This window comes from Synchiropus splendidus, chromosome 4 (genome assembly GCF_027744825.2).
Source record: "Synchiropus splendidus isolate RoL2022-P1 chromosome 4, RoL_Sspl_1.0, whole genome shotgun sequence".
NCBI lineage: Eukaryota > Metazoa > Chordata > Actinopteri > Syngnathiformes > Callionymidae > Synchiropus > Synchiropus splendidus.
The window spans coordinates 10,187,252-10,202,478 of NC_071337.1; the positions used below are offsets into that span (position 1 = coordinate 10,187,252).

At 42.6% G+C, this 15,227-nt stretch overlaps 3 protein-coding genes across 6 annotated transcripts; 1 reads left to right on the forward strand and 2 right to left on the reverse strand.

The window, feature by feature from the left end:
- Window positions 1-195: 195 nt before the first annotated feature.
- Window positions 196-3,630, reverse strand: ccdc126 (coiled-coil domain containing 126). The gene is made up of 2 exons (XM_053862587.1): window positions 3,393-3,630; window positions 196-1,588 (listed from the first exon to the last, which is right to left on the reverse strand). Exons 1-2 carry the CDS (start codon window positions 3,628-3,630, stop codon window positions 1,347-1,349), a joined length of 480 nt encoding a protein of 159 aa, XP_053718562.1. The 3' UTR covers window positions 196-1,346.
- Window positions 3,631-3,701: 71 nt separating this feature from the next.
- Window positions 3,702-12,160, reverse strand: LOC128757363 (tubulin beta-4 chain-like). Of its 4 annotated transcripts, none has more exons than XM_053862585.1 (6): window positions 11,007-11,070; window positions 10,759-10,822; window positions 10,580-10,688; window positions 10,393-10,503; window positions 10,083-10,327; window positions 3,702-3,848 (listed from the first exon to the last, which is right to left on the reverse strand). In XM_053862585.1, exons 2-6 carry the CDS (start codon window positions 10,813-10,815, stop codon window positions 3,831-3,833), a joined length of 540 nt encoding a protein of 179 aa, XP_053718560.1. In that variant the 5' UTR covers window positions 10,816-10,822; window positions 11,007-11,070; the 3' UTR covers window positions 3,702-3,830. The 4 variants fall into 4 exon arrangements, with proteins under 4 accessions (XP_053718560.1, XP_053718558.1, XP_053718559.1 ...); XM_053862583.1 differs by lacking the exons at window positions 3,702-3,848; window positions 11,007-11,070 and adding exons at window positions 7,756-8,925; window positions 11,985-12,160; XM_053862584.1 differs by lacking the exon at window positions 3,702-3,848 and adding an exon at window positions 7,756-8,249.
- Window positions 11,212-15,217, forward strand: fam221a (family with sequence similarity 221 member A). Its single transcript, XM_053862586.1, has 7 exons — window positions 11,212-11,359; window positions 11,606-11,704; window positions 12,016-12,189; window positions 12,254-12,444; window positions 12,623-12,693; window positions 12,765-12,894; window positions 13,251-15,217. Exons 2-7 carry the CDS (start codon window positions 11,640-11,642, stop codon window positions 13,310-13,312), a joined length of 693 nt encoding a protein of 230 aa, XP_053718561.1. The 5' UTR covers window positions 11,212-11,359; window positions 11,606-11,639; the 3' UTR covers window positions 13,313-15,217.
- Window positions 15,218-15,227: the final 10 nt, after the last annotated feature.

Genomic DNA, 15,227 nt, shown 5'->3' on the forward strand with positions numbered 1-15,227 from the left:
ACAATAGAACTTCTCCAGCTCACGGGGAAGTCCCTGACTAGTCTATCTATAGCAGGCACAAAGTGCAACACGATCCTCTATGTGAAAGCAGCTGCTCATTCTGACCCACTCACATGACTGAGTGCTGACCTTAAAGTCACCCCACGTTGACTGGAAAGTTGAAAACAAGAGCAGGACCAATGTAGTTTTGCACAGGATTTTATTTTAGTATCAAAACTTTATAGACTTTGGATCATTCTAAAAACGCAGCACGGGTCCATCTACATGAATTACTCATACAGCCACAGAAAACTGCACTCGGTTGTGTTCTGATAATACATGTACTGTATTTGGAAGGTTGAAGCTTTAGTCAAGAGGGAAAAAGAAGGGCAGCTGCAGAGTACTTGTTACCATCAAAAGTCACCGCCTCCTGGCCGAGCTGCCATGTGCCAAGACACAGCAGTCAAGCGATAGAAAAATAGACTCCAAGCACAGCTAGTCTTGAACATTCACAGAGTTCTGAGTCAGGTCTGATGCTTGTGGATGCAGCAGTCTAGCTCAAGTGTAAATGAAGTTGTGGTTCGGGCTGAGTCAAAATGAAAGTGCAGGAATAGTTTTGACAATGTCAGTTGTTATTATTGCTCAGGAAGAGGAGAGTCAAGCATGTGACCAACAACCTTCATTTATGTCACACGAGAGCGAGGTCCCAAAAACAGTTGTTAGCTATGGAGGTGAACACAACGCATCAGCCGAACACTAACATGGGTTTTGTTCTTGTTTATGTCACAGCAGAACAGGTTAGAAACTCACTTAGTCCATCTCAAGGCAACTTTTGTCATTCACTGAAAGGCAAAAATTAGAAAGGAACAAGTGGATGACATGAACATTTTGGTAAAACTCCTACCATGTTGCTTTTCTCGACTGACCTGAGGTGGGAAACGGTAATGGGTTTGACCTAACATCTGAATGAAGTGCAGCCTTTGGATTTTCTATAATCAAGCGACAGTGTTTCTTTACTCGCAAGGATGAATATTCATCATACATATCAAATGCAGCAGCTAAAAACAAACAAACTTGTTGATGTTGGTAAAATTGTAATATACATGTTTCAACAGTCATGTGGTTTAAAAACTCAAGAGAAAAAGTCATTTAAAAAAAACAAAAATAAGTTGAAACAAGTTTAACAAAACATCTGGTAAGTTCTGGTAAACAAAAATAAATATCAGCATTTGTCAGGGCAATAACAAGTCCTTATCCGGCCCAACCTTCCTGGAAGCATCCTTCACTGTCCAAAAGTTCCTCATTGCTCCCACTCTCTTGATGGCATCAGAAATAAACTCCTCTAAAAGTGTGATGTGCTCTGGAGCTTAAAAACTACGCCCCGGGTGTGGCCGCGGTCGAGTCAAGCGTGGCTGAACATGTGATGTCCTGTGGTGGTTGCCAGGAATCCTCTGGTTTACTGGTCTCTGCAGAGCTGCAGGAGCAGAGGCAACTATGTGGGAGGTGTTTATGGAGGTGGCGTTGGCTGCCAGCTCCACCTTTCCTTCCAGTTTGACCAGACGTGTCAAGATGTCATCGAGCAACACGGCTATGGTCCTCTTTAGGTCGGCTGTGTGAGGGGAAGAAAACAAAACCACGAATCAGCAACTAAACTTTCTAACTCTGAACCAGTTTAAACAGTTTATACTCAAGAGTGTCAGTGTTTTAATGAGCCAGAGAAAATTGAAGCAAAGGATTTGATGGCACTTTCTACCACATAACGTAGTGCTTATATCTGCAAAATGCTGGTGGTTTGCAAAGTATAAATCGGTTGTTCTCTGTAGTCTGTGGAACAATGGGTCGTGATTGGCTGGCATGTATTGGCCATTGCTTTCAATCAACTCATCAGCAGACAAATATACACGTCTGAGGAACAGCCTGCTGCGCTAACAGCCTGCTGCTGAGGAACCAGCGCTCTCACTTTCATGAGCCCAGAAAACTCCGTCAAGTACTGGAGCTTTAAATCGTGTGTTTAATTTGAAGGCGCATCCCTGCACAGCTTTTTCCTGTGCATGTGCCGCAGGATGCAAACTTTACATGACAGATTGAAAGAAGATCCACACCAGACATACCGCTGGTTAGTGAGCAGCGAGTAGAGAGGAGGGGACGCAACACAACCAGCGGGGCTTCAGAGCACCGGCTGTCACACGTGAACAGTTGTTGAGATCAGCATTCACTGATCACGCTGAAATTGGCCGATCACAATTGATGACTGATCGAACGATCGGAACATCCCTATTAAAGCTGTGACTAGCAGCCTTTCGCTCGCTAACCTGACTCACACATGTTTTCTTCTGTTAAAGATGCTGTCAGAAGCAGATTGAAGTCGACTTGCAAGCAAACTTAAGAAATTATAGCAGATGATAATTATAGTCAGATAAACAGGGAGCTCTGAAAATGAAACAGATATTTGAGTCATTTATTTAGGATTAACTTGCACAAAGTGAAGCGTGATTGTCTTATTTTTAATTGTTTTTGTTTTATTTCTGATCTTCATGTAAATATTTTTTAGGCCTTTGGAAATATTACATTTTGAATCCCCAAAGTATTGAAAATGGTATCGATCTTCCTGGGTAACAATATCAAGTTTGCAACTTTAGCATTGTTTCAACCCCTAGAGCAGTGATTCTTAACCATAGGGCCGGGGCCCATGTTTGGGCCAAGAGCGCCTCCTAGAGAGCCACTAAAAGTATTTTTTGTTTTACACCTTTGGCCTGTGAGGGCTGTGAGACACTCAGTTTTAATACAATAGCCACGTTTGATGGCAGTGTCAATGAATTGACCTCACAGCTGCAAATCTGTGATAGTTCTTGAAAAGAAAAAATGATAAAGACATTTAAAACTGTTCATGAAAGCACATGGAGAAGCAGTTTTGAAAATTAATTGGAACATTTTATGGCAAAACTTTTATTTACACTCCACTTATATCTTCTTTGGAGAATAAAACATTTTCATTTTATGATATTTAGACATGGTTTTATTATTTTATTCAGAATTTTATTCAGAGTTTCCAATTTTCTCAACAGTTTGCATCAATATTTTTTTTTCTTAGTAAATTTGATGAATATGACTTGCACCTGATTCTGCAGCTGGTTGGACTTTTCGATGACAATATCTTTGCGATGATCACATGGTTTCATGTCATTTCACAAGGTCTTGCTTCATTAAGGTGGAAGTAGATTAAATATGGTTATTGATGATGAATGAAATGTAGAGTAATGAATCAGTTCTATTACTTGAATGGGCTCCGGACCCATTTGTTCTGGGAAAGGTGGGCCCTGAGATCAAATAGGTTAAGAACCCCTGCCCTAGAGGTAACCCTGCAAAAAGCACATTCAGATTCAGATTTCACAAGAATTTAATAAGTACATTACCATAGCCAGCCATCGAGGTTCCTTGTGGGCCTCCAGGGATGTTCTGGTTCTCCTCGGTCAGGACTTTCACATATCTGTGGCTGAGCTCCAAGATCTGCTCCCGCAACTCGGCGCTGCTCTGATGCCGAGGCTGCTGGACGGTGTAGCGCAGCAGCATCAGCCCCCACACCAGCCCAAAGACTAACAGCAGCACACTCAGCTTCTGGGACATGTTCCTCCGCAACAGTGGACTCAGCATGGTACTCGGGTTAGCGAAGGGAGAGGGAGGAACCGGCTCCTGCCTGTGATATGTCGAGGTGTAATATAGTTTGGCTGTAGGTCAGTGGTAGCAGGTGCTGCTGGCAGTCAGGAGATCTCGGAGAGGTCCGTCACTCGCCTCTGAACCGAATCGCCAAAGCGTACTGGGAGGTCAGTTAAGGAGTCCAGCCGCATCGTTGATCATCGAATGATTGTGAGCTGAAAGGCAAGAAACAAAAGGATGATTCCTCTTCTAGCCTGATAGAAACAAAAAAAAAAACAATGTTGGTAAAGGTCGCAACTCGCGCACCAGGAACGACAGAGCTACAAATGCAGTTGCTATTTCTAAAGCTCAAAACATGTTCATATGAATGAGTATGAAAGTCAGTCTGAATTGCCCCAAAAAGGAATGCAAACTTGGCGCTGAGGTGATTATTATGGAGTCACTCCTCTCACTCTGAGCACAAAGCAGCAATTATCAGAAAAGCCTTTTCACTTCTCTTTGCCCAGAAACCTGATTAGCAGTTCAAATCTCACGGGAGCAAGAGACAAGCACAGACGATATTGGATTTCTAATCCTGTCCAACACAATAATCATTAGCCCGACAAATAGTTAATGAGGGCTCGGGGGGAAATTGGGAAATCATTCCGCACTTTCCTAAATGTGCCCAGAGTTCAAGGCGTGGTGATGTTCTGCCGAGGTCAAGGGGAGGACAGCGACTCTGGAAATCAATTATATTGCGAAAAGTAACAGAATATGTTCCATTCAGGCGCACACACCTGACCTTCCGCTGAAGGGGAATTCTGTTCTATTTAGGAACAAGTTATACTAGTTAAAATGGCGGTTCAAGTCGACGGCCGCCACAAAGAGGAAGGTGAATTTCAATGGATCTATTTTAGGTGTGAACTTCTGCTCTGACCTCACAGGCTGACCCATATGGGCAGTAATGTGATTCTTGGCTCATTGTCCACCGAAAAGCTGGTGTTCCAGTTTGAAGTGTGCGTTGCGAGGCAAGTCCAAGCATAACATCATCGAGTAGACAACAAAGCTTTTCAGTAGTTCTGTCATTTGGGACCAAAGGTTGATCCAGATTACTATCCAACTCATGTGGTGCATGCACACACAATCAAAGCATAATATAGCAGCACACTCCTCCAGAACCTGGGAGGAAAACATAGCAAACTAGTCGGTTCGACATCACTCAGCTGACAATCATCCATGGAAAGATGACTCAGCAGGATCAGCTATCACTTTTTATGAGTTGTCTTCCTGCTGCAGTAGAATTGTGTCATGTTATTGTGAGCAAATCCAAATCACATGTCCAACGATTTCCACATACACCTCTTGCTTTCTGTTTAATTACATATCTCCTTTTGACTAATATGTTATTTAGACAAAAAAGAATACTTCACTGAGCTGTGGGTTAACTAGTTCTCCTTCTCATTAACTCTCAACTACAGCACAATTTGTAAACACTTAGGCTTTTAATTATTCACAGCGTGCACACACAGGGGAACCTGGCAGGCCGATGCAATATTCAGCAGCTTTGTCCACCAAGTGAGTATTTCACTCAACAATTAATCTTCTTGAGAGCCATTTAGAACGGACAAAACCTCAAAACCATTTGTACTTGTTTTCCATATTATTTCAGAGCGTGTGGCGGAGCATTCAAATGCTTTCAGGCCTGCTAGGGAAATGGAAAGTTACCATGGCTAATAGACACAAGAGCTTTTGGACTTGGTTTCCACTACATGAAAGTAACTTGTACAACTACATTATCAACAGCTCCAACTCAAACAACAACCCTGGTACCAGATGTAGCAGTTGACAGATTCATACCAAACAACACAAACACTCTAATGATGACACAGCTTGTAGCAAAACCACAACAGAAGAAACAGCTGCAGCCTTGATAAGGCCAAGGCAAGTGGATTATAAGAGGCTTCAGGTTAAACATAACCAATCCAAGCTGTCTTGCAACTGACAAATCACACAGCAACATGTCAATTATCTTGTCTAAATAGTGACTACAAGCCAAAAAAGTCCAGACATGATAAAACGTGAATGGTGAGTTTCCCACATTAGGGGGTGAAATCCCAGCAAAGGGGAGACCACTGGGTCTGTATTTATTGACTCATCATTAATTGGAGCTTAAGGGGAAATATATGAGCAGGTCTGACTACAAATTCAGTTGTGTAAATAACAAGACCTTTAAGAATCTTTAAAAGAGATTAGTATGGCGGTCCAGCAGAAATCTGCCGGGGTGAACAGTGGTCAAAACTAGTTTTTGGTGGTGCTGTTCATCCTGACCGGACATTCACCAGTTCAGCCCATTGTTCAGAGGAAACACACACCAATAAGTCGCCAGTTTCCAACAATGAATGCTCCACTTATTTAGTGATCTGCTTGTGTGTTACTGTGCAATGTTAACACAATGAAACGTCATCTAGAAGTAAAACACTGACCATGACAGCTGCCTCAAGAGCAACCAACTTCAGACGTGAACGTTGTCAAACAGACGTGTACATGACAACGAGTCTTATGTCATATCTAACACGCAAACATACAGCTGTCGACTCAGCTCTTCTTCCACGGGACGATGGCTCAGCAAAAACTATAGACATACAGAAACATATTATTCTTTTAAAAGATTACAAATCGACCGTCACAAACTACCTGGATGTGTAGCTCGCCGCGTCGCAGACAGAACAGTGGATCTCCAGGAAACCAGTTGGTCTCGAGCTCCAGCTGCAACCTCTGGCTCCCACCGACAGATGCGCTTGTTTCGCAGCCGTTTGAAGACGTTGCGGAGGTCATCTGGTCACAAACAGCGCCAAAGACCCTTTTATCGCAAAGTCAACATTTCAATACGCCCCAGGTTTTCGGTCTGTTCGGCTTCCACCGCGGCGGTGCAGCAGATCCAGCAGTCTTCGAGCTAAATTCGGCAGCTAGAAGCGTGTAACTGACCCAACTGTCATGGTTCCCAGCTGCTGCGTCACCTCGGGTGCATCCTGGGAAATGTAGTCGCCTCATACGTCAATTCAATACGTGAACTAATAAAGAAGTTTAGAACTTAAATACATTGTAATTTCGGTAACTCAGCTACGTTATTGTCACCGGGTAACTAATAAATACAGTTTGTTATTCAGTCATGATATAAATTTATAACCGTCAGCATTGAGAGGGAATTATTGACTATCCATTCAGTCATGTCTCACTTCTTACAGGTTTTAAATCTTTAAAATGAGTTAATTTTTGGAAGAAGTGCTTTCCAAGTTGCACCAACTTGTCAATAAATCGAGTTGATTATTTAGACGAAAAGCTAAGAAACCAACTTTTATATAATTGTTTCAACAAGACTTGTGTTTATAACCAAATAATTGTGTTTTTAACCAAATCAACAGTGTTGAAAAACTGGAGCCAGGATTATTCCTTTCAACACACTTGGTTGTGTCATCTTGTTCCATCAACACTTAGTGCATGCTGGGTTGTTTGGCAATAACTCTTCAGAGGAACAGTAAAGAAAGTTTACAGGCTGTCCAGTCCAACTTTTTGCAAGTGTTACTTCTGCACCCTTTCCTTTGGTATAATGGCATTTCAACCTCTTAGCATTATCACCACCAAAGCTGTGTGTCATTATGTGAGCTCCTTCATGGCACATTAATGTCAATTTGAAGCGCCAGTCCTGCTTTCATATCAAGAGTTTCTGACATGTCTATCCAAGACACCAAAGGTGGTGCTCATGTGCTTGGTCAGATGAAAGACGTCAAGGCCTGTCTTGCTCTTCTCCCAAGACCGAGAGGTCAGTGATGGCCACGTTTGCTTCCAAGCAGACCAAATAAACCCATTTGGGTTTTTATCCAGGGTATATGGTCCATAAAAACTTTTTTTAGAGCTTTGAAAAAGGATCTTAGTTCCCACTTAAAAGTCCACACTGCTGGCCAATATGAAGCGTCAAGGTTGTGAGGCTTTTACTATTTTCTCCTGATTAAATTTGTCAACCAAATGTTCAAAAGCTGGTGAAGCACATACATAAAGAAAATGGCAACAAAGTACAAGCACTTTGTTTTTTTATGTCTTCCATTCCAGTCGTGTTTTGACCCAGATGCAGCTTCAACATCTACACATTTAACAGTTTTAATGTTCATTATCATTATGATGTACATTTTACAGTATAGGTCATTCACTCTGGCTTCATGTTGATGCTCATCCTTCCTATAATTATTTTGTATTGCATATAAAGCTTCTCAAAAAAACACGTTCCTAATTCTGGAGTCCACATATGTACAATACTGATTTTTTTTTACGAGCAGGCAAACCGGAGTTCCCGGAGGAAACCATGGAGGCAGCAGAATTACATGCTAAATTTGCAGACTGATAACAGTAGTCATTTCAGCCATTGACCTTTGCCTGCGCTAAATAGATTTACAGAAACTAAAATGGACAGACTGATGGATGAACAGGTCAAAATCCTGACTTGCTTATTCATCCCTCTTCTTCACCTTCATCAAATTCTCCTTCTTCCTCAGCACTGGCGTCCTGGTACTGCTGGTACTCCGAGACAAGATCGTTCATGTTGCTTTCAGCCTCAGTGAACTCCATCTCGTCCATGCCTTCACCTGTGTACCAATGCAAGAAGGCCTTACGCCGGAACATAGAGGTGAACTGCTCAGAGATGCGCTTGAACAGCTCCTGAATGGCCGTGCTGTTGCCAACAAATGTGACTGCCATCTTGAGGCCGCGGGGAGGTATGTCACAGACAGCAGTTTTAACATTGTTGGGAATCCATTCAACAAAGTAACTGCTGTTTTTGTTCTGGACATTGAGCATCTGCTCATCCACCTCCTTCATGGACATGCGGCCGCGGAACACGGCAGCCACTGTCAGATAGCGACCACGACGTGGGTCACAGGCAGCCATCATGTTCTTGGAGTCGAACATTTGCTGCGTGAGCTCTGGTACCGTCAGTGCTCGGTACTGCTGGCTGCCTCTGCTGGTCAGCGGGGCAAAGCCAGGCATGAAAAAATGCAGTCGAGGGAATGGCACCATGTTGACAGCCAGCTTGCGTAGGTCGGCGTTGAGCTGACCAGGAAAACGCAGGCAGGTGGTGACGCCACTCATGGTGGCAGACACCAGGTGGTTAAGGTCACCGTATGTTGGTGTGGTCAATTTGAGTGTTCTGAAGCAGATGTCATACAGAGCTTCATTGTCTATGCAGTATGTTTCATCTGTGTTCTCCACAAGCTGGTGGACTGACAGAGTTGCATTGTAAGGCTCAACCACTGTGTCTGACACCTGAAGAACAACAGCGTTACATAAAGTTACATTTGGATAAGGAAGAACAGGAGAATATCCCGAAATACTCACAGCGACCGTATAGTTTTATTCGCAAAACCTCAAGGAAACCAGAAACTACTCTTGGACCCATCGTGAATGACCCTCAAACACTTTCAAACGTGAATAACCAGGAAGTAGGGATGGCCTGGGTGTTACATTGACACGATGCGTTACAAATACAAAAGTGTCTCGATACACTTCAAGACTTCTAACCATCTTCCACACTTTCACAACTGGTAAGCATCATTTTAGCAGCCACACAGCCATCGACATAGAAAACCCAGTAGTGCCGAAACTCACTTTTGTAGTTCTTCTTTCTCCACGGTGACAGGATAAGTTGACTCAACCCTGTTGTTCTACCTTTGGTATCATCACTCTGTTCAGGTCAGTCCAGGAATGTCCAAATAGTGATCAACTAAACTGTTACTGCATTGAGTACATCCTTTTTGTCTGTTCCGTCTGGTGACTATTAACCATGCATAGCATGACATCAACAAGCAACATTTTTCCAGCCTATATTCATTTACTTTGTGGACATAAATGTAAGAAAGTGAAGATGAAAAATCATCACTGTGATGCATCATATAATAATGATGATGTAAAAAACAAATCCCTGCATGAAACTATCAGCACGTCAAGTATTGCCGTTGCAGAGCTACAACGGTGTATTGCGCATGCACTTTTACCCATAAAATTCATACAGAAAGTATGAAAAATAATAATAATAATTACAACAAATAGCTCAAATTGCTCACAACAAACATGAGGCACCTCAAAGGTGTTAAAGGGTGTTGTTCTTAGATTAGATGTCCTTTATTAAGATTGGATGATCTTCGTTCTTTGCCGGTTAGGATCATCCATACTGTCTCGATTGTGTGCTGTGTGTACTGCTATCCTGACTGTCTGACAAATGCGACTTTTAAAACACACAAAGAGTGGTTTGCACAGGGTGTGCCACGTTCCGTTTGCCCTCACAACATCATCTGAACATACATTTCCTGACATTTTCAAGAGAAGCTAGTTGGTACGCAAAGTAATGTCAACTGAAATGCAGCATGAGGTATAGATGTCCTCGAGGAACAAGAAACAAAGACACAGTGTGCTCACATTCTTACCTTCGGGGAAGGCACGACACTGAAGGTGTTCATGATACGGTCAGGATACTCTTCACGGATCTTGGTGATCAGCAGAGTTCCCATTCCAGATCCTGTTCCTCCACCAAGAGAGTGGGTGAGCTGGAAGCCCTGCAGGCAGTCGCAGCCTTCGGACTCTTTGCGAACCACGTCCAGAACTGAGTCGACCAACTCCGCTCCTTCAGTGTAGTGGCCTTTGGCCCAGTTGTTTCCTGCCCCAGTTTGGCCTAAAGAGGAAATGAAAGTTTGAGAGACGTGACAGATCATGAATGCGTGTCTAAAAACAACCCACCAAACACGAAATTGTCTGGTCGGAAGATCTGCCCATAAGGTCCAGACCTTACAGAGTCCATGGTCCCTGGTTCTAAGTCCACAAGGATGGCCCGAGGAACATATTTACCCCCTGCAACAATGCAATGAAAATGTTGTCATTTTAACTATTCAGCATTTTCAGTCATTTGACTGTGCAAACATCTAACCTGTGGCCTCATTGTAGTAAACATTGATCCTGTCCAGCTGCAGGTCACAGTCACCATTGTAAGTCCCTGTTGGATCAATGCCGTGCTCATCACTGATAACTTCCCAGAACTGAGGCGACAAAGTGCAAGGTGACTGCTTCTGTCAAGTAACAAATGGAGTCATGTGAATTCTGTCTTACCTTGGCACCAATCTGGTTTCCACACTGGCCAGCCTGAAGGTGCACAATTTCCCTCATGGTGGATCTGAAAGTACACCAACAGTCGGCTATTAAAGACAGCAACCACAGATAAGACTTCATGCTTCCTTCAGCATCTCAATGGACATCGCCACCAAGAGATCCTGCATTCCATCATATATATGACTAGCATTTGATACATTATATTTCCAACCCAACCTTTCTTTAGACATATTTTACACTATACTCACACACTATTAGTCGTTTGTCCTGCTCACTGACGCTCAAGAACGGGTGCTGTAGGTTGAACTGAAGATGCAACGAACAAGAGGCCATGCTATATTTATATTCTAGGGTGGGCAAGATCCCCAGGACACCTTTGATAAGTGGGCAGTTCAGTAACAAAGATGCCAACAAGTACAGAGGCAACTGATGAAAGGCATGCGGCGGCATGGTGCCAGCAGAAATGGACATATTTCACATTTAACGTCAGTGGAGGTGGGACATCGGTAACTACCAGTCTCGAAATTTAGCCAGCTGGTCAACTCCGGTCATGTACTTAGAGGACACTTTTCTAATGAGAAACAACTTTAATTCGACAAGGGTAAGACATTTAAATAGAAACAAAGGTTCTGTGAATGAGTTGGAATCAGTCATGAGAATATGACCACCACTAGAGTTCTAAAAAAAAAAGAGTTCTTTATGCAGGTTGTCAAATGAGTGGGTGTCTTCACCCGCAGGGAAACAGATTGTCACAGTCCCTTGTATGACCACTTGAGAGCGCTGCAATCGTCTCTATGGAAACCGTGCTGCTTGCAGTAAACATGACCGGGCCTTTGTTTTCATCTAGTTTTGCATCCTGCTTTCAATTCTGAAACTAAAGAATGGAGAGAGTGCGCCTGGAAAAGTCGGCTACTGAAGCAGTGGATGAATATTTGGAGTACAGAAGGTTTGTTCAAATCATAGGTTTATGTAGATATAAACCAATTCATGTCAGCCAAATAGCTCTGTAACAAGTTTTGAGAAATTAAAACATGTTGTTGCATGATGCATAATCATTTCTTGAATTTATTTATGTTGTCAGTTATTTATTATTATTACTATTTTTATTCTTATTTTGTTTACGTTCATATTTATTGGCACAAAGACCATTGCATTGCATTTTAGGCTCAAAATATATATTGCATTTCTGAAGAACGCATCTCATACTGCGCAACACTAAACTCCACCTAGTTGTTTCTTCTGCATGGCCACCTGCAGGATTGTTGGTGACGATGACGGAGGCACACTCTTCACTCCAGAGCAATATGAGGCATACAAGAGGAAGATGATCCCGCAGCGGATGAAGAACCGTCTGTTTGTCAGTTTTGGTGTTCCAGGAAGTATTGACTGTAGACTCGTAGGTCCTGAGACGCAGTGCTTCTGCTCACACAGGTAATGAATCAAACATGGAAATAACAATCAGATATTCTGACATACCACTTCTTTTCTACCACAGGTATAAGCAGCATAAGACAGACTTTGAGGAGGTTCCATCTGAGCGACCTTTGACCCTCCCTTGTAAGGTAGCGGGATGCCAATGCATTGCATATGAGTATGTACCTCAGAACGGGTCGGTTCAGGTCCGTTGCAGGTGTAAACACTTACCAAAGGATCACAGTGAAGCTGCAGGACACTCATGCAAGAAGTGTAAGTTCATATTCTAAAACTCGTGGATGATTGAAATGTTGTGGTTGAATGATTTGAATGAAGCACCGCAGAAAAAACGTCCCAATAACAATAACCTTTTTCACAATTTGTTGCCTATTAAATTGTTTGTATGTCAAAGATATCATGCCTCAGATTAATCTTAACCTCTGTTTGATAGGTCAATGCACTGGGTTCGAGAGTCCAGCTGGATGTGGTTGTGGACAAGCTAACAACTGTCACAAAACCCTGGTAAATGAGTGTCAAAAAGTAGCTAAATCTGAAAATGAATGACAAGAATAAAATCCAATATTTTATGGTAGGTTGAGACAAAGGCAGAGAGGACAGCACGAGGTTTCCCAGTGGGGCAGGATGTTCCTTACGCTGCTATGGGGGGGCTGACAGGGTTCAGCTGCTTGGATGGATACCTGAGCTTGGGATGTAATGGCGCTGGTGAGTCTTTCAAAACCCAATTATAAAGTTTCAATACGGAAGGCACCGATCTTTTTCATTTTGTTTTCCTTATCTCCTGCACTCCTGTTGGTCAGGCATGAAAAGTACATGCATATTCTGCATATATAATGGAGGGCAGCATTTGAAACATACAGTATATACAATGCATTTGTATCCATGATTAAACATCAAATGCAGATTTAGTCTGCATCTTATTAAACTCTTGTTCTAAAATTCCAAAGTACTCTGCATACCATGTAGTGTTGTCATTAAGATGATCATTCTAGACATCATTGGTTGTTGACCTGCCGGTTAAATATTTCCCGAATCAGATTAAAACATGTTCCATTTTGCAGGTGCAGCATCTCACTCAGACCTCTCAGAACAGACAAGGACCAAGATTGGAAGACGAACCTGAGGAGTATCTGAACACTGGAGTGCAGGGTTAATGAAATAAGCAGGGGATTCTCAACGCACCAAGCAGCCATCCCAGAAATATCAACAGAGTGCTGAATTAAATTCTCAATGCTGTGTACAGAGGACACATACACCCTCTCTTTTAATACTTCAATGGATGGATGGATGGATGGATGGATGGATGGATGGATGGATGGATGGATAGATGGATAGATGGATAGATGGATGGATGGATTGACCGATAGATAGATAGATAGATAGATAGATAGATAGATAGATAGATAGATGGATGGGTGGATGGATGAATAGACTGATGGATAGACCAATGGATAGATGGATAGATGGATAGATGGATGGATAGATAGATAGATAGATACATAGATAGATAGATGGGTGGATGGATGAATAGACTGATAGATAGACCAATGGATAGATGGATAGATAGATAGATAGATAGATAGATAGATAGATAGATAGATAGATAGATAGATAGATAGATAGATAGATAGATAGATAGATAGATAGATAGATAGATAGATAGATAGATAGATAGATTTATTTCACAGTTTCACACAGAAGGTAGTCACCCCACTTCATTGAACTTCATTTGGCGTCACAGACTCATCCCCACATGAGTCATCCAGGTTAGCGGTCCATTAAGGGTCTAGTTACTTCAACAACTGACTGCATCTCTCAGCTCCCTCTCATTCAGCTTCGATGATTATGTGAAGGTTCCCAGGTCTCTCTGATGTATGATGGAATCCATGGCATCTGACTACGGCCTAACAGACTTCAGTGTTCCAGCCAAAACGGCGTACCAGGGGACTTGTCTCATACACAGCACTGTGTTTTGCTGAGACACTGATCCAAGAATGGGATCAGGTCTCAGGCACCAATGATCTCTAGGACCTTGTGTACCAGTCCAAGACCGAGCTAACTTCCCAAAAGGTACCGCCGAGTAATGATAGGACCAAAAATAGCAACACAATCACGAAGCGTTGAATTTAGCCTTTTGAAATCTGCAGATTAATGCATCATCTGGACTTAATTAATCCCATTTCTCACGGCAGATATGCAGTGACGAGAAATGAAACTAAAGCTGGCCGTTTCCGTTGAGCAGGTCCACTTTCATCTGAGACATAATGCGCACAAAATGAGATTTACTCCCACTCGAATGTTCAATGTGACGATTCAGTGACGAGCGAGCGACTCACGATCTCAGCTGGTGTGAGAGTGACGCCGGTCACCTGTGGAAGGATGTCAGCTGTGCCTGGAGGGGATTCTGCGACACACCTGGGCCTCTGTGTGCTGGGGCGGAAAAGTGTGTCATCATTGATATCAAATCTTATCCTGAAGAAGAACAAAAAGCTTGTGACTTTGTTGTGGATTAACCGTCTATACAGGCGTTGTTATAAATATAGGTCACAAATATATATAGGTGTTGTCTTTAGCAAGCATTACATTAACGGAATTATGCTTCGCTGCTTAGCAAAAGGAAAGTGACTACCGAGGTTTCAGTCATGCCCAGCGGGTCTTCGATGGCAATATGTAGTTCACCTTTTTCTTTACTACAGCGTGTTTTGCCTCATGATTTTAAATACAGTTGAAAGATCAGACACTAACAGCAGTTTTAACTGTAGAAGCAGCTTATTCACCTTGTATGATCACATAATAAAGTAAGTTATTCACTATGTCATTTTCTTTTATGGCTGCAGCTGCTTACAAAAGGTGGTCCACTGCTCACCCTGAAACGGTTTCACTGTGCTCTCGTATCACCTCAACACTGAAAACTATGCAACCGAAACAAGAGTCGCTTGTTGATAAATCTCAATGGCTATAACAGGCATGTAAACCTGATTCCTTTTTATCCATGAGCAAGCTTTTTTATCCACGGCGATCGACTTGAGATCTGGGGG

Bases quoted from the DNA above. Each gene is read 5' to 3' on its own strand.
- ccdc126 (XM_053862587.1), bottom strand. From the start codon at position 3,630: ATGCTGAGTCCACTGTTGCGGAGGAACATGTCCCAGAAGCTGAGTGTG. The intron at 1,589-3,392 runs GTAATGTACTTA...CCCCTCACACAG, and splicing joins AACCTCGATGGCTGGCTATG to CCGACCTAAAGAGGACCATA.
- LOC128757363 (XM_053862583.1), bottom strand. From the start codon at position 10,815: ATGAGGGAAATTGTGCACCTTCAGGCTGGCCAGTGTGGAAACCAGATT. The intron at 10,689-10,758 runs GTAAGACAGAAT...TTGTCGCCTCAG, and splicing joins GAAACCAGATTGGTGCCAAG to TTCTGGGAAGTTATCAGTGA. The intron at 10,328-10,392 runs GTGGGTTGTTTT...TTTCCTCTTTAG, and splicing joins ACCAGACAATTTCGTGTTTG to GCCAAACTGGGGCAGGAAAC.
- fam221a (XM_053862586.1), top strand. From the start codon at position 11,640: ATGGAGAGAGTGCGCCTGGAAAAGTCGGCTACTGAAGCAGTGGATGAA. The intron at 11,705-12,015 runs GTTTGTTCAAAT...GGCCACCTGCAG, and splicing joins GAATATTTGGAGTACAGAAG to GATTGTTGGTGACGATGACG. The intron at 12,445-12,622 runs GTAAGTTCATAT...TCTGTTTGATAG, and splicing joins AGGACACTCATGCAAGAAGT to GTCAATGCACTGGGTTCGAG.